Genomic DNA, 26,710 nt, shown 5'->3' with positions numbered 1-26,710 from the left:
CCTTTTAAATTTATTTTGCTAAATCCCTGCCACCAAGTTAGTTTAACCATGCCTCCCACTCTTCATCCCACGCCCACTTCTCATCATCACCTTCTCTCCCTCCCCTTCCTGTGTGTTTATGTACCCTTCCACATCCTCTTTAACATCCATCATCTCAATTCCAAACCCAGCCAACTGTGATGTTAGCATACCAGGTGCCAGCTTATGCAAAGACGCCAGACCTCAGTGAAAACTGACAAAAGCATAGCTGGAAAACAGTCCAGCTTACCTGTGGGTTAGTATAGTTAAAATAGATACTAGCATTTTAAGAATGTGTTTAGACTTTATGGGATGCTTGTAGAATACTGCATATATTAATCCTACTTATAACTTCTGTATCCCATGTTATAATGTGATGTTTAATTGTTTGCTCTGTAACTATAAAGATGTTTGCTAAGACTGTAAATTCCCCACAGTCAGGGGAGAAGCATTACTAAGTGTGAAATACCAGTTCACCAGAAGAGGTGTTATGGCCTCCACAGTGAAGGGAATTAGACAAGCCATTGTGGACGGACTTTGTCAATTGCTTTCCCCACAACCCTGAAGAGGGTACATGCTCAATCCCTCATCCCATCACAGATTGAATGCTGGGGGAAGGGAATACAAATAACTGTCACAGAGAACTTATTTTTTCACTGCGTGACCTCTGAGGGGTGAGGATTTCTAAGCATATGCAAGGAGTTCCCAGCTATTTTGCCTGACACTAACCTGAACATTATGATTTTTGGTATACAGCAACCATCTATCACAAAGTCAGGCTTGGCTGGGTGGCAAGATAGACTGGAATGCCCAAGGGGACTGTCTGTGACTCCATGATATGACTGTTATAGTGCTGTAGGAGTTTACACTTGTTACTGGGTTGGTGAAATCAAATAATAAACATACAACCCATTTGTAGTTTTTGCCCTTGATAGTCTGGCCTAAGGTCAGCACTCACGATCAGAAGCCACTCTAGGCAGCATGACACCAACCAAAATGTCAGAACCATTGTGGCACGTACAATGGATTTCCATCTTTGCAATTCTTCCTTCAGCAGGAGTCAGCATGGTAAAATTTAAGTTTCTTAAATTCCTCCAATTCATATCTTCCAACCTCATTCATGATCGGCCTTTTGTTCTAATTCCTTTGACCTCAGCTCTAAAATCTTCTGTAAAAGTATCTTCTTCTGCATGTTGGACATAACCATCATTGCCATCACCTTGTTCTCAACTGGTGCAAAGCTGCAAATTGCCAGAACCATCAAGATGTGTATGTAATAAACTCTGTGCAGGATAGCGCAGACCAGGCTTTCACCTTGAACTGCTTATTCCAGTCTTGTTATCAGTAGTGCTAACAATAGAGTGGGAGATAATTCTGGATTCTAACACAACTCGCTGTTGGGAAGTAGTTCCTGATATTCAACATAAAATTTCACAGTGACCTTGTTCCAAAACATGATCATTTTGACTGCCGCTCCCCCCACACCCAAACCTGAGTTTGGTTATTTCACTTAGATTGTACTAACTAATCATAGTTTCTACATTCGGGGGTCTTTTAGCCACTTTGACCAGTAACTTGTGACATGCTGCTTCACCCTATATTGCATTACCAGCTGAAACACATAACCCAATGCAAAAAACAGAAATGATGGATTCTCTATGAAGTGCCTTGCTTGCTTTCATACAAGCCAACATAGCAACATACAAGCCAACATAGCAAACGTCTCTCTATTTTCATAATATCTCTGCCTGGCATGGAACTTCCATATATTTTATTCACTTAAAATTCCCTCTTATTCATCTCAGTTTGACTTATTAAATGAGTTAAAGCCAATACTCCCTATTTATAGTTTCTGTTAAAATTTATTTTATGATCCCTCAGGTTAACTAAATGATAAAAACAACCCACAGATATTTTTTTGGATGGCACGCATTAAGCTGCTTCATGCAGAAATATAGAAGAAATCAATTCCTAAGCATAAAGTGTAGTTCACATTAAGGAAACTGCAAACTATAACTAATTATGATAAGTTGCTATGTAAATTATTCTCTGACATTCCCAGCAATCAATTTAAAACTTAAAATAAGCCTCTGGCTGGAAAATGGGATGAGCACCTAACAACTGTGTCAATAATAATAACGGAGAAGATTGTAATGATAATATAAACAGGATAATTATCTTTCTGGAAGCAAGTTTTCATGCAAACTGATTTCCTTTGCTTTTTTATGTCTTTGATTTAAGAAGAGTGTGACTTTTCAGTGTTATTTGTATATCCCCTAGAAAGTCTTCAAAAATGAACCCCCTTATACTTTAACATTTATTATAAAGGGATACTTCAAAGTCAATTTTATGTCACTTACCATTTTAGAAAATGTTTAAGACATCATTTTATAATCTAGGCCCCAATTTCTAAGACATTTATGCATGTGTTTAACTTTTCTCATACAAATAGTCCCACTTACAGTCAAATTACTTGAAAATACTTATTTTTAAATTAAGCTTCCATTGGACTAGAAAGAGTTACCAGTGGAAGGTATTTTTTGGGTTGCAAATCATCCCAATTTACACTAAAAGAAAAGGAGGACTTGTGGCACCTTAGAGACTAACCAATTTATTAGAGCATAAGCTTTCGTGAGCTACAGCTCACTTCCTCAGATGCATATCGTGGAAACTGCAGCAGGCTTTATATATACACAGAGAATATGAAACAATACCTATTCCCACCCCACTGTCCTGCTGGTAATAGCTTATCTAAAGTGATTTCCAGCACAAATCCAGGTTTTCTCACCCTCCACCCCCCCACACAAATTCACTCTCCTGCTGGTGATAGCCCATCCAAAGTGAGAACTCTTTACACAATGTGCATGACAATCAAGCCGGGCTATTTCCTGCATAAATCCAGGTTCTCACATCCCCCCACCCCCATACACACACAAACTCACTCTCCTGCTGGTAATAGCTCATCCAAACTGACCACTCTTCAAGTTAAAATCCAAGTTAAACCAGAACATCTGGGGGGGGGGGGGGTAGGAAAAAACAAGAGGAAACAGGCTACCTTGCATAATGACTTAGCCACTCCAAGTCTCTATTTAAGCCTAAATTAATAGTATCCAATTTGCAAATGAATTCCAATTCAGCAGTTTCTCGCTGGAGTCTGGATTTGAAGTTTTTTTGTTTTAAGATAGCGACCTTCATGTCTGTGGTCGCGTGACCAGAGAGATTGAAGTGTTCTCCGACTGGTTTATGAATGTTACAATTCTTGACATCTGATTTGTGTCCATTTATTCTTTTACGTAGAGACTGTCCAGTTTGACCAATGTACATGGCAGAGGGGCATTGCTGGCACATGATGGCATATATCACATTGGTGGATGTGCAGGTGAACGAGCCTCTGATAGTGTGGCTGATGTTATTAGGCCCTGTGATGGTGTCCCCTGAATAGATATGTGGGCACAGTTGGCAACGGGAACGGGAAAGCCCGTTGCCAACTGTGCCCACATATCTATTCAGGGGACACCATCACAGGGCCTAATAACATCAGCCACACTATCAGAGGCTCGTTCACCTGCACATCCACCAATGTGATATATGCCATCATGTGCCAGCAATGCCCCTCTGCCATGTACATTGGTCAAACTGGACAGTCTCTACGTAAAAGAATAAATGGACACAAATCAGATGTCAAGAATTGTAACATTCATAAACCAGTCGGAGAACACTTCAATCTCTCTGGTCACGCGACCACAGACATGAAGGTCGCTATCTTAAAACAAAAAAACTTCAAATCCAGACTCCAGCGAGAAACTGCTGAATTGGAATTCATTTGCAAATTGGATACTATTAATTTAGGCTTAAATAGAGACTTGGAGTGGCTAAGTCATTATGCAAGGTAGCCTGTTTCCTCTTGTTTTTTCCTACCCCCCCCCCCAGATGTTCTGGTTTAACTTGGATTTTAACTTGAAGAGTGGTCAGTTTGGATGAGCTATTACCAGCAGGAGAGTGAGTTTGTGTGTGTATGGGGGTGGGGGGATGTGAGAACCTGGATTTATGCAGGAAATAGCCCGGCTTGATTGTCATGCACATTGTGTAAAGAGTTCTCACTTTGGATGGGCTATCACCAGCAGGAGAGTGAATTTGTGTGGGGGGGTGGAGGGTGAGAAAACCTGGATTTGTGCTGGAAATCACTTTAGATAAGCTATTACCAGCAGGACAGTGGGGTGGGAATAGGTATTGTTTCATATTCTCTGTGTATATATAAAGCCTGCTGCAGTTTCCACGATATGCATCTGAGGAAGTGAGCTGTAGCTCACGAAAGCTTATGCTCTAATAAATTGGTTAATCTCTAAGGTGCCACAAGTCCTCCTTTTCTTTTTGCGAATACAGACTAACACGGCTGCTACTCTGAAACCCAATTTACACTGTTAAACTCCCTCTAGCCCAACAGAAGCTTATTTTAAAAATTGGATTTTTCTGTAGAACCCAGAAAACTTTTTCCTCTAATGCTGAACTGACTTTTGTCATTCATGCCTTCATCTCTTCTAGGATAAATTATTGTAATTTGTTTTTAATTAGGTTTCCCTGGAAATTGATCAAGAAACTGCAACAGTTGCCGAATGAGACTGCCTGACTCTTCCTTGATATAGCTGTGAGGGAATCAATAACACCTACCCCTCTGTGATCTGCTCTGGTTGCTGGTGAGACAATACGTTTAATTAAAGGTCTTACTGATGGAATAACCATTAATCTAGGTCCAAGGTGATTCTGTCCTATAGTCCTGTTAATTACACACTTTAAAAATCTAGATTACAGATGTTAGCAATCTAGACCTACTCTGTGTCTCCTGTGCTCTCCCTCCAAAGCTACTTCTGCCCATTCCTAAGGTTTCATCTAGCTTTTCAGGTCAAACTGACAAACTGTTGTTGGTTCAGTAACCTCATAGCTGTGACTCCCTTCCTGACTAATCCACAGGAACCTCTCTAGCACTTGTCATGGCTCAGTGCAAAGGGTTTCTTTTCAAGTCAGCTCATCTGACCAGCTATAAATTATAAGTTCTTTGCTGCCCCTTCTGTAGTCAAAGTGGAAGCTTCCTTCTGAGCCCAGTTTTAATTTAGCTATTGTTGTTGTTAACCTTTGTAAAGTACCCAGGAACCCAGGGACAGATGCGATGTGAGTACATTTTTAAAATACATACATATGCAATGAAGGTAGTAAATCTTCCTTAAGAACATAGATACTGGCATGTCTGGCTGGCATGGTGATTGCAAGACAGTCAAAGGGTCGGCTAAATATCCAGGAACAAGAGATGCCTCACCTCCTAGAGGAAGCCCTAAGGTTTGTGAATGGATTTTGTATGCTTTATCCTTTCTACACACTTCCTGTGACAATTACATTGCATTACATTACATTGTAATTACATTACAAAAATAATAATGAAACTCAACATTCTGAGAATGGGGCACAACGTAATGACCACAAAGAGAGTGACTCCATGACCACTAGTCAATTATAGTGTTTGACTGCATTCATTTCCAGAGTTCCCTATTCCAGTTTCAGACAGTGGAAGCCTTCTCACAAACATGTATGTGTCTTGGTAGAACATTTCCCACTAAATTCTGTTTCCAGGCAGGAATTGATGACTTACACCATCCTTTGTATGTTGTCCAGTCCCATGTCATTATTAATGTCTGACAATACATGCACATGAAGTGCTTTCGGCTGTCAGAGTTGAAAACAACTCATAGAAGGTATAACATTTCAATAGAAGCAAGGATCATTATATGGACTGCTGTGACCCTGGGAATCCCTTCAGTGTGAATTGGCAGAGAGTCCACTGTACTGCAACTCACATCAGGCCTGACACACTTATTACTTCCAACACACTATTGTCATAATATGTATCTAAAAGGTCTCATATAAGATATCATATGTAAACTGGAAATATGCTGATCCTGAAAATGATTATGTGATGTATGTTCAGGTTATGTACAAAGGGTTATATATGTGTGCTGGAAATACATTCTTCAAAGGTTTTTGGGAGGCAGTGCGTACAACACACCTGCCTTACATAAAGGAATATGTATTTACCTGCCTGACTGGCTTGATTACAGGAAGGGGGACAATGAAAGTACATTTCTATATAAGGTAAACAAAATCAATCAATCAAACAAGCAACGGAGAAGACAGTTCAGCAATCATGCCGGGGACAGAATCTGCACCTCAGGAAGCCTTCCTGGCTCTTGAGGGACAGACAATGGAGTTCGGGTAATATAAAAACATTTTAGTTATCCATCACGTAGGGGACATAAGGAACAGGAGCCTGTGAATGGTGGATTCTCTTGACCTGAAGAGCAGGAGCTGCTGATAACGGGCTGTGGGTGACAAACTGCTTTAGGCAAAGTTATAACTTGTTAGAATTAAATTTTACGCATTAGAAACCATGTTTTGTTTTGTTTTGTCTTGTCTGTAACCATATCTGTCGCTTTTCCTCTTGATTAGTCTCACTTATAGCTCTGTTCTTTGTTAATAAACTTATTCTTCGTTTTACTATAAACTATCTCAGTAATATCTTGCTATGATGTAAAGTGTGAGTTTTCAGCTACACTGACAAGTTGGTGTGTGGTCTGTCTCTTTGGAGGCAGTGAACTTAATTTCTGTAAGTCTCCAGTGAGAGGACACTACAGAGAGACGTCTCTGGGGAATTGGATTTGTCAGTGTTTTTTCCCAGAGGCAAGATGGCAAGGAAAGAAGTCCTTCATAAAATGTTACTGGAGACCAAGTAGTCTGGGATAAATAAAAATAGGATCTCAAACTGAAAGCTTGTCTGTCTCACCAGCAGAAGTTGGTACAATAAAAGATATTACCTCACCCACCTTGTCTGTCTAATATCCTGGGACCAACATGGCTACAACTACGCTGCATAGTTCTAATTATATTAATTTTAAAAAACTATTTTAGGATCTCTAATTTAGCTGAAGAGGCAGAACAGGAAGGTAATTGCATCTTCACACATGGAACCCTCTTGAAGGGTTCTGCTAACAGTTAACCTTTTATACATATGTGTTTAAAGAAAGAGTATTTCTGTTACTCACAACATAAATGTAATTTTTTTGTGTGTATATTTTCTTCATGCCCACGCAACATAGCAAAAATCTGAAGTTTGTCACAGCATAAACAGTGGAATTTTAAAAAAGGAGAATGCCACCAAATTTGGGGGCTTTTAGCTTACCAGATGAATTTTCACTAGTTTCAAAAGAATTGCAAATGTTTTACACAACTCTGATTGTTTCAATCTATTGGAGGAGTTATTTGGAATACTTATTAATATTTACTGCAGGTTTGGAAGTGACATATGTGTAAACACAGGTATTAAGACATAAAATATTTGTTTAATGTAGCTGAATAACTAATCTGAGGAGCTTGAGATCACAGTGTAGGAACCAAAAATTAGTCATGAGGCTGGAGTATAGTTACTACTTTTGAAAGTTAGTCCAACAGGAGTATTGTAGGATGACAGAGTAGGAGTGCTGAGCTCTTCTATTGAGTCACTTTGTTACGAGATGTTTAAAACCCTATATGGACAGTACTACCGAGCCACATGAACAGATAGTTTCAGTTAGATTCCAAACAGAACAGTAGGGGGATTGGTGCTTCAATCAGGCTGAGGGAATTAGGGTCTGAGACAAAGATGGTCCTATAAGGAAAATCCTAGTAACAGACAAGATTTGGAGAAAGCTTAGGCTGAAGTTTAGGAAGGGGGTATATTTGAACTACATACAGTGCTGTCTTCATAAGCAGGGCAACTCAGGTATCACAGTATTTTGATGTAATATCATGGTGTTTGTATTCCCACGTCATAACATTGTGAGATGACATTGAACTGTGGTATTTTGTGGACCCTGGAAATGATTCTGAAACTTATAAAATCCGTGCAAGGAGCGCATCCAAGACATGGGATCATCCTGAGAAGATTAAATCAATCCTGGAAATACTATGGTAAGTTCTTGAGTGTAAAATATGAAGATGAAAAGCTACACTTTGTAGCCTGAGCACAGCTTGCTGTCTTTGTTCCAATATGAAAAATAAATAAAATACAGGGAAAATTGTCAATGTAAAACTTTGCAAGTCCAATGCATTCCAATGTGGCTGCTCTTCCTCCCAGCCCCAAAGAAGAATTAATTTACTGCTAGCACTGAGCTGTTTGCCAGCAGTTCAGATTCTGGTAAGAAAGACCCCCCAAGGATGAATAAAAAGTGTTCACAAACTCATGGCCATTCTCCCTTTCAGTTTGGGTTGAAAAGTATTTTTGAAAGCTGCCAATATTTACATATTAAGCACTGGAATAAATTGCCTAGGGAGGCTGTGGAATCTCCATGATTGGAGATTTTTAAGAGCAGCTTTGACAAACACCTGTTAGCGATGGTCTAGATAATACTTAGTCCTGCCATGAGTGCAGGGGACTGGACTAGATGACCTCTCGGGGTCCTCCATTTCTGTATGTAACAGTTGATTCAACCATTTCACATCAGATTGAGACCATTCAAGAAGAGAAAACCTTTGGGAGTGTGGATCAAAAATGGTGTGTTTACAGATTTTGCTTTTTTCTTGGAGGTCGCTCCATTAACTGTAATTAAGCTTCCTTTAGGTTTGTGAGCTTAGACAACTTTTCTTAGTTTTCAAAACTAGTTAAGTGGTCAAGTAAATCCTGCTATCACGTTGTTCCAAACTTTATTCATAGCAGCTGGTGTTCTGCCAGGTTCCTTAATTATTTTCTTAAGCCGATATACATGTTGCTTGTTGGAATGGGCCAGTTTTACCCCTTTTTTGGACAATATGGTCTCTTCCCACCCACTGTAGGTAGAGTTATGGTTAAGCATCAAGGAAAACAACAGCACACATGTTTACTATGCAAAGTGAGGAGGGCCGGGGCGGGGGGGGTGAATTGCATAATTTTGTGTGTGTTAGGTTCTAAATCCAAAACGCACCCCCTGTCAAAAAGTGACAAGGCAAATGTTGTTGTGTTTATTTTTAATAGCAGAATTCTTCTCCATTCTTGTTCACAGAGATGAACAGTAAAGGGGGTAAAACTAGAGATATTTGGGCTATCACTTCCCTCACGTCCCATAGAAGGCAATGGGACAACATCTCACCTAGTTCTAAATGTGCAGCCATATAAAGACATGCTCCTGCTGCCAGACAGAGCCAAAAAGAACTGGATTACAGGATAAATTAATCCATAATTTAGGGACATAACTGTAAAACATTATCATCTGAATTGCCATCTGGAATATATTGATCTAGTTTAAAATAATCTCTTTCACTGTTAGGCAATTGCAATGTTCACTTGTTCATGATGATATTTCTTTAATTTTCTAATTTTTTTTCATAATAGAACCTAGCCAGCTAAACCAACAGCAGGATTCCAATCTGAAGACAACTGCATTTACTGAGAAATTAAAGATGGACTCAGGCCACAATAATACATCTCGACGGGCTCCAATTTTTACATCCTAAAAGTCTGGGGCTTGCTGAGATCCAGCATTTTGGTTCAGTCCCTTCTTTACCGGAAATGGTAGGTAACGCATATCAGGAAGGACAGACATGAAGTGATTTTTAACACCTTCAATTTGCTTCACTTTCAGCACTTTCTGTTAATCTTCAGAAAAAGTCTGGCACGATCAGTCAGGTTCATATAAGCTCTTTCACCTTCCTCGGAAGCATCAAGTAGTACTGGCTGTTGCACATTGTTCCCGTCTCTCAATAACCAGTAGAAGAGGCTAAGCCAGTTTCAGTACACAAAGATAGATGGGAACCCAACTTACAATCAGTTCCTAAATATAAGATTGGCCTTGATTTAAGTAGTCTTTACAGAGTGTGAGTGTCTCTATTCAACAGGGGTATCTGGTTACTTTACATCAATCCCATTGGGAAAAGAGTTATAATTTTAAAATGATGTGGAATCCAATGAGCAACTAGGGAAATTTATATGGCTATTCCTATACGTGTTTCTGGCTGCAGAGTGCTACAAGGTTTTCAAAATTCTTTCTTTTTTGGAACAAAGGGTGAAGTGGCTTGGAATGCTACCTTTATGGCAGCAACAGTTCTTTGCCTGCTTTCAGAACTTTGCTTTCCCTAGGCATGCTGAAGGAATCTGAGAATTTGCCCAAGGTGGTTTTGAAGTTCTAAGGATCAGTAAAATTGCACATTGATCCCCTTTTAATGTTGAAAAACAGAACAGAATCCCTTTTTATTGCAATATAAATGTGTTAACATTTTGAAATTGTAGCCCTAAATTGTTAAATTGCAAAATAACTCTCTCTTCACAAATATTAGAATTTACAAATTCTTTCAAAATCACCAGCGCTGCATGTAATCATCTACTTAGCAATATTTAAGTACTCTAATCTCTTTATGTTTTTTTAAATCGCTAAATGTTATTATTCCATAGATTTATTTGCTTTCCCAGTAGACTACCTCTAAATCCTGTTTAATATAGTTAAAATCTGTAGTCTTGACAGGTATGGTTTTCTCATCAACTGCTTGAAAAGCACAGTGTTCTCACTAAAGTGCCGATGCAGCAGTAATGCGTTCAGAAGGCCTTACAGCAAAGTTTACCAGTAGTAATAATAGCAATAGAAGCTTAATTTTTACCTCTGTGATTGGTGAGATCCCTGGATCCTGAAGGCAGCGGCGTATAGTGTGTCTCAGGGGAGACAGAGGCAGTGTCACTGGAGGAGGCCTGTGTGATAAAACAAATATTATCAATACTCTAAAAAAAAAGTCAATGACTAAACAAAGGTGCAAAATTAATGTTTTGATTAATTGATGTGATTACAGATGCACAGAGTTGACAGTCATATGCAACACTGATAAATAATCACGTGGGAAAATGTAAGGATTTTAAATGTAGTTGCCAGTCCTCAAAAGGACGTAGTATCCATAATTTTCCCTACAGTGATACTAGAATAGTGTCACTAAACAAATATTCTAACGCACATCACAGCTTTAGAAAATGATACTTTCACTAAGAATCCTTTGACAACATTAAAAATGTCATTGATAGTTCAATACGAGTTCATTTGTCTGCATAAAAGTCATCAGTCAGCAGATTCTTTCAGCAGGATAGGAAGGTAGATTTAATTATCACCTCCTTTTTAAAAATAAAAACAAAATATATTTTGCACTACTCATTGCCTCACTTGGAAGATAAACGGTTATGTCACAAATGAGAATGTTCATAATGCACTGTGCAAAAGAAATTAAATAGGATATACAGCTGTAAGGAAAAATAACCTGTATCAAAAGTTGGAGACCTTTGCAAAGCCTGATTTAACCAAAAAAACATATTTAGTTCAGGGGAGAGACAAAAACAACTCTATGTAACACAATCCCAAATTTTCCCCACAATAAAGAAGAATTCCAGATCTTATGCCTTTGTCTGTTATCCAAAGAAAATATAGAGGTGTTATAAATCCAGGGCAAAGTACATTTTATCCAGTGAGACAGGGTTGCATCCCAAGGGAATATTATAAACACCTAGCATTACAACGATCAGAACAAGGCTCTATTTATGCTTTCGAGTTACAGGGCAGCAATGTTGTGTTGCTGGAATGAGATCTTAAAGCAAAAGATAGGTCTTATTTGTGAACATGTATCATTCCCATAAAGTATTCCTTAAAAAGATGTATTTCTTTTCCTCATTTAAAAAAAGTGTTAGAGATTGTAAAATATGTGTTAAAATATACAGGTTTTCTTTAGTGCCTCCTTTCCACAGTGCCTGGAGCAGATGCGATTTGTGCCGCTACCTGGAAAGTCCTAAGATTAGACATTTGCAAAGACATGGGAATCCCCTGCTGCCAGCAGGGGTTGATATTACATAGTGACAGGGGAAGGAAAGTCCATGCAAAGTGGTGGGAGGGAGATGCAAAGGAACAGGCCAACCTGCTGCACAACCTTAGCACTGGCCCTGCCCCAGAGCATCCCAGGTATAAAATGCAAGTGGTGCATTCCCAGTTCCAAGGGCGAGCACCCGGCTCAGTTGACCATGCTGCTTCAGCTCCTGGCAGCACAGTAGCAGCACTTAATCTCCAGGGCTTTCATGTCCTTTCCATGCTAGTTAATGTGGTAGAGATGAAGCACTTAGTTTTCACCACACTGTTTTTCCTACTGCTGCAACCCACTCATCTAGATACAAAAATCAGACTGATGACTTTTAGAGAAGATAAAACAAAGGGGAAGAAGAAATGCAACCATTAAGCTATTTCTTAAATCCAGTGACAATGTATGGGATGGGTCATGAGACAAGAGTAGCCATAGTCTACTGCGTGAGGTTCCCTAAGCACCCATTGACATGAGTGCTACTAATAAATCAAAGTAATCCTAGTAAACCTCACTATGTATTTGTAATGGTTTTGTAATCACTCACTGTTTGATTCAGACTTTTTAATTGGACAGATATTTAAAAAAATAATTTACAAAGGTTGATGAGAATATAAATTTTAATGTAAAATGGGACTACAATGTTTTGGCTCAGCAGGTCTTCAAACATTTGGAAACACTGATTCCATTTTTTTAAAAAGGTTACCAGGAATAAAACGATGATTGACACTGGTTTAGAAATAGTAATGATAACAATAAAAATAAGGAATACATATTCTGTTTGAAGTCTATGAATATTTAGAAACCTTTTGTTTGTCATTCTTTTTGTACTTTTGTAGATGCTAATACAGTTTAAAAGGTAAGTGACTCAGTGGATTAGCATACTAGCCTTTCACTCTGGAGACCCATTTTCAGTTTTCACACAAGGTCATATGTTGGAATGATTTTTGCAGTTGTAGCTTGGTACCTATCAGAAATCTAGCCACATCTCTAAAACACTGCACTATTTAGCACAAAGGACATCTTACAACAGATATAGGACTCCTGAAATAGCCAGGACGTTACAGATCATGACAGGGATTCTATAGCTAATTCTTGCACAGCTTCTCCTACGGCCTCCTGCAGTTCAATACTATTATACCCTCCGACTACATGAATCCAAAGCTGAAAAGGCCACAGGCACAGACCACATCCTCACCTGGTGACCAGTGTAGGTGCATTGATTTCATTTGAAATCTGCCAGTTTACACCAGCTGAAGATACAGACAAGAGTTCAGACCTGCGAGATGCTGAATGCCCTCCAACTCTAAATAAAGACAATGTGAGCTGAAGGTATTTGCCACCTCACAGGATCAGGCCCCCAAATGGCCAGGCCACTAATGTATGCAATAAGTCCCAAATATGAAGTACAGAGCATGTGTCCACTATGCTCTATTGTTTTATCTTGGCCTGGTAGCATTGGGTAAGATGAGGATAACTGTGATTATAATTTATTTAACATAAGATCTTTTCCGCAAAGTCTCTCCAAAAGCTCAACATGGAGGCCTCATATTATACATTCTAGATGTTATCTGTCTATTCAAGTACTCATATTTGGGACTCTGATAATAGTGAAGGTTTCTCTTTGGTGCTTTTAATCACAATTTAGGCTGTTGACAGTTTGATGATAGCTTTTCCTAAAATTACTGGAAGAAATGGCCTTTTCAGCAAATACCACTGACTGAGCAAAATTCCAGAGCTTCTAAAAAGGATATTGTAGTGAAGGGGCAATTTCCAATTTTAGGAAAAGCAAGAAGAAGATGATTTTTTTATTGGCATGTTGCTGCTGTTTTATGTACAGTATGTAATTCCCTGTCAAGTATACAACAGTTTTCATTACTTTTCTGCTAAGTGTTCAGTTACAAAAGCTTTAATTCCATGGAATACCATATAGGGATCGGACTGTTTTGCACAAATGTCAACAGAGTGAAAATCCTGTATCAAGTTTTTATGTAAACCTGTGTGCCAGTAGAAGGAAGCCGCAAATTCTCTTTTTACTGTTTACTGAGAGGGTGCCCTAAGCTATTTTCCAAAGTGACTTGCGTAGATTTATTATTCTTAATATTCAGAAGAATATTTTGATGGTGATAGCATTGACATATGAGAGTTCTGTCTTCAGATTGTTCTGCTATTTGCACATGAAGTTCTAGTTACAGTGCAAAAGTGACCTTGAATGGACATAACTTACAAATATCTTAAAGGGAAAAATGGGTGAAGAAGTGAGATTTTCTGTCTACTGGGAACATGTCGAAGGGTTTAGTAAGAATGTTCCAACAGGTAACATTGATAATCTGTACCTTAGTATGATACTAAGGTACAATGCATAAATTCAAAGCATGTGAGTAGTTTAAATGATGTAAATGGGATTACTCAAGTGCTTAAAGTTATGCACATGCTTAAGCACCCTGCCAAATCAGGGTCTGAACGTTTCTTTAGGAATATCCTCCAGAGTTCTGTTGGAGTAGGAACGGTAAAACTCAATCCTAAGTAAGCAAAATAGAAGACAAAAGTCTACTGGGCTTTCAATTCAATACCTTTTCCAAATCTAAAGACTACCTATAAAGCTGAAATAAGAAAAAGCACACCCGTAAATAAAAATAGTTTTGATCGTTTTAATTAGAACAATGGCACTTGCTTCTGAAATTCTGTATTCTGTTGAATCGTTTGGTGCTGCTTCATGCTATACTGCTGTATCCCAAAGAGACCCGTTAATATGAGGTATTTTTCAACTTGCTGCAGATAGTGACCATTCCTATCCTAGCATTTCTCTGTTTTCTATCTTGAAATATTTACCCTTGAGATATGAGAGATCATCTTCATTTCTATGACATGTCATAAATTCTTCACACACACACACGCTCACCAATAACTGTAATGGTCACTAATACATTGTATCTGACAAGTTTTATAACACAGGAAGAAGACCAAGTTGGCATCCTCTCTTAAAAGAATTCAATGGATATACAGAGCACTTACGAAAAGACATGGTTTATTAAGATCATTTTGCTAACTGCACAAGAAACTGATTTCCCCAGCTGAATACATTAAACTCAGGCATACTTTTCATTGGATATTATTAACAGAAATGTTAGTTCTAGCAGGCATTTTCTGGACGTTACCAGAGCAGACCCAACAGATAGATAGTGGAGAGCGCTGGCATGTTTAGAAATGAGACAGGGTAGCTACCAAATTCTTCCACTATAAAAAAAAAGTCTAGAAGCTATAAATCTAACAATGCAGTTAAACAAATACTCTAAAAGACAACAATTCCAGAATGCACTCACAATCACTCAGCTCTTATTGTGTACTTATGCCACACTTGCTCATCCCAAAATGAGATATTGTATGTAGTATACAAAAGTTGGAAACAACGCTGTCTAGTTTCAGCAGCCTGTACTTTTTGTGTTATAAAGGAGAAACGGGGGGGGGGGGGGGGGACGGGAAATCTAGCCTTTATCTTTTCTCAAGAATAAATAGGAGTTGATATATATCTTGCCATATTAATACATATCAAGGTATATAAATAGACCTCGATATCTCTCTTCCTCTCATGTAAATACAAACACACACATGTACTCACACACACACGTACTCAGGTCAGGGTGATAAACCTCACAAATATGTACACTATGTGTCACTGACATTTACCCATCTATATGTGAGAAAAATATGAACCGAGCAAAGATTTAGGAAAATGGTATGACCTGAAAAGTAGTAGCAGAATGGCTAGTTATCAGTAGTAAAACAGGAACAGGTTAGAAGAATTAAGAGTGTAGGATTTAATAAGAAATACTGGATACAGGCCAAAGTTACTCTTGTGTATATAGTTTGTATGTCAGTTCAGTAATTTTGTAAGCATTTGGGGATGCTTAAAGGCTCTTTCTATCCATTGCAGTGTTTTTCCACTCAGACTGAATCTTCTGCATTTTAATGGAACACTACAAGGCCCATCTTTTTAAAAAGACTGTTGAAGCGAACATTGTTCAGAGTAATGTATAGAGAAAGCGTGGCCTTTGTTTTCTATCTGTGTTGCATGATTATCTGCCATTCTTGTGTTTTGTGGGGTTGCTGTTTATTTTCATACACCAACTCACTGTATTTAACAAGGCTGGTCAAATTCACCTACTCTGTCAGAATGGTGCCGTTTGTCATTTTATAAATTTATATTCAAATTAAAATGAAAATAAAAATTTAAGATAGTACTACAGTGTCATCATCAACCCAATAATATCTATATCATCAAATGCAAAACTAAAGTTCATTAAATAAATCCTGTTAGTTTCTATGACTTTCCACTGCAAAAAAAGACGTGGAATGAACAAAATCACTGCATTACCCAGTTTCTGTATTTATTAAACCATTCCTCCCAAAATGTCTATGACAATATGATACTGGGAATAATGATACTGATGTCTTTTGTAAACCACTTTGAGATTTACAGATGCTAGCGCTATAATAGAGCTAGGTATTATAATTAATTTATATTATATTATAATTATATTATTATGAGTAGGGATCAACTCACATTTGCTTTTTTTTTTTTAAATCATTTTCTTTCCTCTTTCAGTGTTAAGATTTCTGTTGTAAATATACTTAAATATTGTACTCAATGCTTGACAATGTAATGTTTTAACACATACACTATTTTAAAATCTTTATGATTACTACTACCATTATTATTATAGTTGCCTACATAAACATCTGTTTACTTTGTTGGAGTCACACTGGCACTGAGACTGTTTCTTATCATACATTTGTACAACATCAAGCACCATAGAAACCTGACATTAGTTGGCCGGGGGAGGGCGGGAGGGCTTCAGCTGCTACTATATCACAAAAAATTAACTCTGAGTCCATATAACAGGTCATGAGGCACACCAAGAAGATAAAACTTTCTTAAAACTGTTATGTTGGGGGATTTTTTTTTTTTTTGCCATAAACTTTAATATTAACTCAGGACATATACTGAAAAGTTGACAGCTTTATTTCTCAACTTAAAAAAAGAAGAAAGAATTAAGGAGACTTTAAGAACTGACAAGGCTGGGCTTATCAGAGCTCTTACTATTTAAGGCAGACGAGGGAAGGTCTTGTTCAGGACCACTCTACTGTGAACTAGGTTAGAGGTCAGAGAAAGGTCAAACAACTGCCATGACTGATACCAAGACCCTGTCATGTTTCAGAGAAGCCAACAGGTGGCATGGCATGACTACACAGGGAAGTTTGCTTTGCTTAATGACATAGGAAATATTTTTCATGCCGAACTTGTAACTGCAGATCCCACTTCGGGGGATTTGTGTTGGTAAATTTGTAGCATAAATTAGAGTCATTTTAATTACTAAGAAATACCAGCTGCACGGCATTATCACAAGTTGCCTGATCTTTCTAGCCTTAATGAGATGACCTACTTACCCCACATAAAAATAGTGACTTGTTTCAAAATCTGTTTTTAGACATTTGACCATGGTTGGGAACAAACCACAAATGAATACTATGCTAAGGTGGGGGGTGGGGTGATGGAGTGGGGGAAACTGCATTGCCCGGTATATAAGTCTTAAGAATGCTCATGTTCTAAGCAAACTGTGCTTGTGATATTTTGCTGAGTGCTACTGAAAATGAGGATATTTTTAACATGACTCTTGCAAATAGGGACTCAGGTTTTTTTTTTTTTTAATTCTGTTAATTAAAAATAGCAACTATGAAAATGTTCCATTAGAGTGACACACAGCCTGACTACTTTTTGCTAGTACACTATTTTAGTCTATAATTACAAGTATATTACTAGGAATTAAATTTAAAATGTAGGGAAAGGGTCTACCAATTTGATTATATTATTATTAATAATGAGCAGAATCCATGAGACAAGAAAGAAGGGCAGATGTCAATAGGATAAAGGCTTTACTCTGCTTCACTTTATTCTTGTATAACAACCTGAAACTTTCAATAAGAAAGCTTGAACCACATCAAAAGTCAAGGCTTTTTCAGACCGGGAAGTGAATCTATAGTCACTTCTATAATGACGTGGAGAAAGAGTTACAACCTTCACACATACTGAAGTGAAGCAAAGTACAAAAGACAAAAACTAAAGGAGTGACACTTTTGCACCATCCAAGAGGTAAAGGACTCAACTATACTTTGACAGATGACTACCAAAGTTTCTGAGAAATATTGGCACTTAATTAAACTAAAAATAAAATAGGATATGTGTATGTTTATTTCCTGAATTCCCTATGCACGGGCTAAAACCAAGATTTGGACAGTGCTTCAAAATGCTCGTTCCACATAGTGGCCGGATATATTGTACATCTGCCACATGCAACCCAATTTATAGGGACCAATGTTTAAAGAAAACATAAATAGTCTTGTTATTCTTGGAAATCAACCATTTTTCTTCAAATCCTGGTGGAAGTAAAGGGCAGACTGTAATTCAGCCAGTCCCCTCTGAGTCATGGTTTGAGAAATACCAAATATTAAATAATTCTGCCATCCAAATTAAACATCGCTACTGACATTTTTAAAAAAAACTGGAATACTTGAATAATTAAACGTTTATCCAATATTTATTTCAATAGTAGAAAAAAATATTGCAACATTTCAGACATTCTTCAGTTTAATGAATAGTACAAGTGTCTCACTTATAATCAAGAGTGTGAGGTGGAGCTTCACAAATATCTCTTCTGGAGAGTTTTATCAGTTACCTTTGGATTTGATGCTATTAAAAGAATAGGCTGATTTATTGTGGTTGTTGGAAGACAAAGAGAACAGTGACCTTCTGATTTGGAGTCAGCATCACAGCTCTGATAACCTATCGCCAGAAAAGTAACCGTTTTGGTTATTTAAACAAACACAGGGCTTAACAAAACTTGTGGCATCTGAAAATGCATTTTCCTCATTTTCATGTATAGGAGACAATCACTTAGAAACCACATCTGAATTTGTTATAATTTTTGGTTTCCTAACATAAAATTGCAAGGTTAGGGTAGGTTGGGTATAACTGGATCAAAAATGTAAATGAACATAAGAGAATTCTTATTCATTTAGGCTTAATTGAGTGTAATTGATATGTCTAGTGTGCTGCCAAATCTAACTATTGTGAATAGTACCTAATGTATGGACATTATTTTTGGACTATTGAATGCCAGAAAATAATGAGCTGGCATTCAGCTTTGGTGAATCAGACCCTGAATTTTCATCTAAGAGCAGTTTTGAATTATTACTGGAGATAAGGTGTAAATGTGCAAGGGAATTTTATCCATGTTTCTTCCATGAATCATAAACGAGGGAAAAAATTATAGTCTAAATTGCACTTAAAAGGAATAAAGTCTTTTCATGTCGTACATGATTTATCAAAATGATCTCATTTTAAGGGTACTGTGGTGTATCTTGATTAATAACATTAGTAAGCATGATGAATAGCCTCTTTAATGGTAACGCAGAATTTATTGGCAAAATCCCTACTACTACCAAAAAGGGTGGGAAGTAAAATATGCAGTGGATAGTTACTTGCAGATACAGCTTAAGTAAACTCTCTCCAAGGTATTTTGCACTGAGGGGCCCTTTGATATTTATTCACTTGAATTTACGTGTGGCAGTGGACAAACAATTTATTGTGAACCACATTTTCAAAATGAATAATGAATTTTACCTTCTGTGGCAGCTCAAACCACTAAGCAAGTCAATTGGTTACCAGTTCACTGCAAAACAAGTTCAACTGTGAACATATTGTAAAAGTATGCAGTGCATTAAGGTCTTTCAAGCTACCTCTTGAAAAGGGCATATTACCTTTCAAGAACATTGGTCCCGTCCCCTCACGACCTATTTCAATATCCTCTTCACATTTTGCTTTAATATCCTAAATACTTCCCTCTCCCATTGCTCCCTCCCCCCTTTTTTTAAGCTGCTCCAGTCTGCCCTAACTAATTTCCTTTTGGGCTGATAGATCAGAAGCCTTCCTACCACTGTTCGTTTTAGACCTGTGAAGCCCTCCTCGTAATCCCGCTGCTTGTCCACAATTAATCTTTCCAGTTGCCACATTATTAACACTACCACCCACAGACAGAGGATGCCTGAGCCTGGCTGGATACTAGCTCCCCACTGGAGCCTCAAAGATGTCAATCACACGCTAGTCAGAAAGTTGCCTGCTGTCAACATCAGAGGTTTTCATCCTCTCTTACCCTCTGATCAAACATTTTTCCTCAGAAGATTAATTCAAAGTCTCCACCCATTTCCTCCCATATCCTCTTTCGCTTTTAGGTTACTCAATGATCCATCTTCTGTATGAAAAAGAAAGCAGTGAATAATAGAAATCTTTTCAAAACAAAAGTTAGGCAAAAGTAAATTTAAATCCCAGCTGTTGTCAACCTTTTTTTTTCCCATTTAAACACCTTAAAGCAGCCCGGATTAGGCCTAGCCTGAAATGGCTTTCTTTGATCAAAGGGCCCAAGACTACACAAATATAATCACAAGGCAGTGACTGCTTCTAAGCAGCCTGAATTGATTTGTTTTACTGTAACACGTAGTACATGTATAACAACAGTGCATTTGTTTCCTTGACTTTCAAGACCTGTTTTTCAACTTAAAACATATTATCACTTGAAGCCAAGTATTTCAGGAATTATATTTAGCACTGATTTTTTTTTCAAACTGTGGTGAACTGCCAGAAGAAACTGACTTTGATATGTTGGGTTAAAGAATATTTGTTTTTAATAGTTTTTTAAAAGTATCTATAATTGAGGGCACAAGCAGCTGGGGTAGATTCTGCTAGTCAGATCAAGTTTAAGTGAGTGGGGTGCGGAGGAAGAGCCTTCAGCATTGTAACCTCCTCCATGATTATAGACCAGATTCTAATATTTTCACTCATGCTAAGTGGATCCTTACTCCTCCATTAGTTCAGTACCATTCAACATAATGAATAATAGAATCCGGTCCTAAAGGAAGCACCATAGCTGCAAGTTCCAGCAGCATAGTGTTGTCTGTTACTGGGAAAGGTACAGATATGAGAAATTAAATACTGCAAAACGGTATTGTAGAAAGCAGATCCATTTATATAATCCAGTATGAAGCGTATCCACTGCAAAACCTGAGTTTGGATTTTTAAATAAGAATAATTGATTTCAAACAGCTCCACAGGACAAAATTGTACTTTTAAAGCACACTGGTCCCCATAGGAGATAGATCTGAGGTTAGAGTAATTATGAAATTGACATACTAATTCAAGTGATTGGATTAACACTTGCCAATAGTTGGCAAAATAAACTCAAGTTGTGGGTCAATGATTTTCAACTAAATGGCAGAGAAAATAAAACCAAACAATCAAACTATAAATTCTCCTGGATTCTTAACTCTCCTAAGATTATCATTAAGTAAACCAGGAAAATATCACACCAGTGGCAAGCATTTAGTGGCCCAACAAAATATACAATAGACTTGCAGAGCATGCTGATCTTGAGTTGCTCTTCCAAGTTTTGGAAAATGTAGTCCTTGCAAGAAATGTTTAAGTGTGTGACACACTAAGATGTTTTGTGTTGTCTTTCACTTTCTATTAATGTACCTTTTTATGTTCCAGTAAAGAAAGCTGAGAATGCAGCCTATGTGCTGCTTTCATTTTATTTATGCCATGCATATATGCACACACACACGAAAAATTCTAGTGGTGTGTCTTAAAGTATCAGAGGGGGAAAAACTATTAAACAGTACAGAAAATAAGCCTTCATGAACAACTGTGCAAGTCTTGCCGGAAATCCCAACAGCCTTATACAATTATTCCTTGAGATATCTTGTAAAGAGAACCACAAATGCACTTCTAGATGGACAGATGCAGGATCCTCCCAAGAGCCAAAAGCCTGTGCTCTCAATTTACTCTTACCTTAATTCCATGTTTATTACATTTCATTCATTGCATTACATCATGCAACCATCTCTCAAGATTTAAAGAACAACATTCGGTCCTTTGAAAAAACTCATAATAATTCAGAAAGAAGTTGCAAAAAGATGGGTAAGTGTGAAACTTAGAGACTAACAAATTTATTTGAGCATAAGCTTTTGTGAGCTGTAGCTCACTTCATCGGATGCATTCAGTGGGGGGAGGGATAGCTCAGTGGTTTGAGCATTGGCCTGCTAAACCCAGGATTGTGAGTTCAATCCTTGAGGGGGCCACTTAGAGATCTGGGGCAAAAATTGGAGATTGGTCCTGCTTTGAGCAGGGGGTTGGACTAGATGACCTCCTGAGGTCCCTTCCAACCCTGATACTCTATGATTCTATGAAATGTGCATGTAAATAAATTAAGAATGTGTAAAAATTTCAGTATCTCTGAATTCTATTAATTTTTAGCCTGTGTACCCTTCACCTATTTTATCACATCTACAGATGGCTGGCCAAATTCTTCCATCAGATGTTTATGTCCAAATCCCAATAAGTAGATGGGACTTACGTGCATTGAGACTCAACTTGGGAGAGAATATATTGTCACCTCTATACTTTGTTGATCTTGGTACATACATCCTTAATCCACTATGAAGTGTTTGTGCACTATTTTCGTACGAAAAAAGCCAACCCAAAATACATTGCATTACATTCGGTATCGAACCAACGTGCTTTTTCTGAACTCCAGGGTTTAGCCAGCAGGAGGTGCTCAGCAAGAAGACATCCAAAGAGCAATTTCATTTTTTGAATGTAAGTCCAATAGTTGAAAATTATGCTTAATCTTCAGGAATCTGTGAGCTAGGGTACTTCTGAGTCTATATTATATAATAGTGCATAGTACCATATAGACTATACAGACACATACATAGATATTTACACATGTAGGTGTATTGTACATATACAAATAAACATTTACACATGTACAGTGGAATCCTCTACTTACGTTAACAGAACTTTGCTATATGCAATGGTTCACTTTTACCAGCATTGTAGTGGGCATCTGTCAGTGCACTGAAGAAATCAAAGACCATCAGTCTATCTGTCTATAGATGGATTTCACTGTATTTGAGTTCAGTATAAGTGAATTCCTTTGGCTACCATAAATAAATCACATTTTGGTCTTTGAAATACAGGAGGTCTATAAACTCTTAAATTCCCTTGCCAATTTGATTTCCAGGGGTCATCAGATGTCAACTTAGAACCAGCAAGGAAAATTGCTTTCGTGGCTATTCCACAGAAGAGGGCATATAACACACTACCATCTTTTCAGAACATATTCAGACAATAGCAATCTGGCAAGTGGGGTATTGGGTATATTACTGTATACAACAGACCTAAGTCCAGTAATTTGCAATATCAAAGAGTTAACTTTGCTTTTCAGTTTGTTATGCCATTCTTTCTCACTTTGAAAATTAATGATTTTTTTCCTTCTGACATATGAATGATAAAAAGTTAATCTATGTGAAAATTAAAGCTTGACCCTAAAGGTTAACATTAGTTTGGTAGCTATTATCCAGGTATGTTGCTCTCCTTGCTTAACAGACATGGGAATTAAAAGTTTTGGAAGGTTAGAAAATGCTTTTAAGTAGTCTTCCTACAGGCATGTGGGAAGAAAACTGAGCTGGAGCTAAGCTTCCTGTCAGACAGCTTAGTCAGCAGAAGGGGGTGCTATAGTGTAACCTATTTAAGATGCAAATAGAGTAACTTTTGTAACAGCAGATTAAAGCAAGCATTTTATTCACTTGGCATGCCCACAGTGTACTGAACGTTGGAATCAGGCTTGTCACTGCACACCGCAGGTTATTAATAGCGCTCAGAACAGTGTTGCTAAATGTGCAAGTTAAAAAAGCAAATAAACAAAAATGGATTTATCTGTGGTATTTGTTCTCTGGCAGAATTCAGCAAGGCCCTGCCTTGCACAGAAGATTTGTTAATTCAAGACCATAGAGGCTCAAAGATTTTCCTTTTTTCATGCATCTGATTGACAACCACCTACTGCAGTCAAAAGTTCTTCTAGTATAAGTGATCAATAAACCTAGCATTTTAGAGAGAGACAGTGATTATTTTCAAACTAACCAAACAAATATTAAAAACCGGACAAGTTGGAGAGAATCTATGGAACATGACAACTGCTTTCAAAAGGGTCTTCTTGGATTCTGTTGCTCTGGTGAACTACCAGCATGTGAGAAAAGACAAAATCTAAGGCTTCTGCAGGACCAAATCAACACATTGCACTGTGGCTTTACACTTTATTTTCCTATGTTGGCAGGTGTTAGACCAGCAAGTAGGTTTCCTCTCCCTCTACTCGAGCCAGTTCCTGTTTTCTTCATCTCGATCTCCCGGAGACTCATCAAAAACAGGATTTAATTACATCTCAAAAAAAAAGGGGAGGGAGGAAGAGTGTAAACCTGACTCCTTTTTATCTCCTGATACATCTGGACAAGTAGACAATGTGCTAAAACAAAATAAATCTGCCCTGACAGTCACATCAAAGGGTTCAGCTAGGGGCTTGCAGCTACTTAAGGCACAGGAATGTTGTTGCTAAGCATCGCTCTACAACCTATCAGTCCCTTAAAGAAGAGCTTTTTTCTTTCAGAGGGAGATGAGGAAAGCTCAAGAGTGGGAACCAGACTGCAAAGGGAGATTGGGGATTTTGGAGGATTTTGGAGCTTACAGTGAATTGTGAGAAGAAAGGGGGTTTGGTTTTGTTTTGTTTTGCCTCTTGACACACAGTCTACTTTTTTGGGTGGGGGAGGGAGAAGGAGGAGGTAAAGCACATGGATGAAACAAACATCTTTTTAATTTTCCCCGTTGGATCAGAACAGGGAATATCACAGACTTTGCCTTTCTGTCAGATCCCTGTTCTTACAGTAGTGCATTCGAAAGAGAAAGACTGTGACCAAAAGCAATAGCACTAGGACACAGAGCTGATTGTTATTGAAAGCATATTGCAAAATGTGTGCCTAGCCGACATTTCAATCAAACAGCCGGTAAATATACAAGGCTAAATCTAGGAATTCAGCTGGAACGTCAATGTCTGACCACCTCACGACCCAGTAAAGGGAAACTTGGGATGCACACACATGATTTGATGCTCATTTGCTGGTAAAATCTATTCCCTACAGTGAGTGGCCTGCCTTTAAATCTTTTTGTCTCTAGCACTGAGCTCTAAAGGGCTGATTTTCACAACTCTGAATGAAGTCAATGGGAGTCAAGAGTGTGCTGGAAAAAAAAATCAAGATTTTTTTTTTCTTTTTTATTATAACCATAGCACTGGCGAAACTGGAAATTACAATTGCACCAGAGCTTTAATAATACTCCCCTACTTACACTGGTGGATGAAGAAACATATACTCGGTTGCAGATAGGACACCCAGCATAAAAAGTACTACCTTCAAGAAATATTTTCAGCTTTTGTTGCTGTGTTCTGAGAAAGAGAGAGTCAGCAATGAAAAGTTTATTAATACACTATTAAAGCCAATAATAGATCCTTCCCAGTACCACTGAGAGGTAAAAATATTGTAACTATCTACCTAAGCCTTTAAAAAAACATTTAAAATGTAAAAACGGTCATCTCCCTTTTTATGAATTGAACAAAGAAAATTCTGAAACAGCTTCATTCCACATGCAGGGTAGCTATCAACATGAACAATTACTAAGCCTGCGATATTGCACAAATAAATAACACTTAGCATTATCTTCAGCACTATCATATTTATTAAACAGTGACTGAGGACAGTAGTAACCATTTTTACTGTCCCATATAGCTCTTATTTTCTAATTAAACAGGAGGTTATTTCCACTGCCAACACAGCCATTTGTCTTATTTGAGTATTACATAATATTTTTTGCCAGCCAAGCCTGACTATGAAAAGGAGTGTTCTGTGTGGTGAACTGTGGCCCAAGTTGCTTTACTGTTTGGTAATCATGGAAATGGGCCATTTTGTGGTGTGTTAATAAATAAACTTTTTGCAATTTCTCCTAAAACATGATAAAGCTCATACTTTGTCCTGCCCTCTAGCTTCAATACAAGGGCAATGAGCTGTATTATTAAAGATATAGGTCAAGCAAACCTGACGAATTCAATCCTGTGGGATACTTTAGAAACTGTTGTCATATTACTGAGATCATTCTGCTGCTCCTAATTATTCCTCTTGGTTGCTTCACATTTCAAGTGATTTCTCTCACACTTATGTCAAAATTTATAAGCTGCTCTGTATAACAACACTACATTATTTCCTCACTTGTTATGGTAATATAGAACAGAGACTAGGAGAATGCTTTAATCTATCTGACAAGGATAATGTAGTCTAGCATCGTAATAAACTTTATATTTTACCAAGGTTTTTTTCCTACTCAGAAACATTTCATATAGACAGACAACTTAAAAAAACCTAATTGCTACAATAACTTGAATACCCTCTTACCTCAGTTCCTTTTTAAAAGGGAAAATGTTTCAGTGTTAAAGTGTTCACACCAATAGCTCGTGCACCCTCCTTATTCCCAGGTGTGATTGCTATTGTGCAACATGTGGACTGCATTATAAAACTAGTTATTACGGTGTTGAAGCTAAGATCCATGCATTGCACAAACAGTGCACCAATACATGCAATCAGCACAAGGGCTGAACTTCCACACTCCAGCAACACAGCTCAGTCTGACTGGCACAACATTTAAATTGTGCTAAGCAGCTGGAGATGGGTCCAAGATAAAAATCAGCTTTACACATCAATTTCCCCTTCATAGCATTGACCACCTTTCAAAGACGTTGACAATTTGGGGAAAGATGCCAAGAGAAGAATTGATGGAGGATTTGAATTGTAAAGCTACTGGAGGGGTGCCTCACTGTGGGGGTTAGAC

At 37.9% G+C, this 26,710-nt stretch overlaps 1 protein-coding gene across 1 annotated transcript in view; it reads right to left on the bottom strand.

Moving 5' to 3' along the window:
* Nucleotides 1-26,710, bottom strand: part of LRMDA (leucine rich melanocyte differentiation associated) — a 957,336-nt gene that overhangs the window by 135,639 nt on the left and 794,987 nt on the right. Inside the window, exon 6 of the mRNA XM_084634653.1 lies at nt 10,666-10,753. Coding sequence (XP_084490779.1) covers nt 10,666-10,753 — 88 coding nt within the window. The remainder of the gene's footprint in view (nt 1-10,665; nt 10,754-26,710) is intronic.

This window comes from Lepidochelys olivacea (genome assembly GCF_965140295.1).
Source record: "Lepidochelys olivacea isolate rLepOli2 genome assembly, chromosome: 7".
In the NCBI taxonomy this organism is placed as follows: domain Eukaryota; kingdom Metazoa; phylum Chordata; order Testudines; family Cheloniidae; genus Lepidochelys; species Lepidochelys olivacea.
This window is presented reverse-complemented; position numbering and strand designations above follow the sequence as displayed.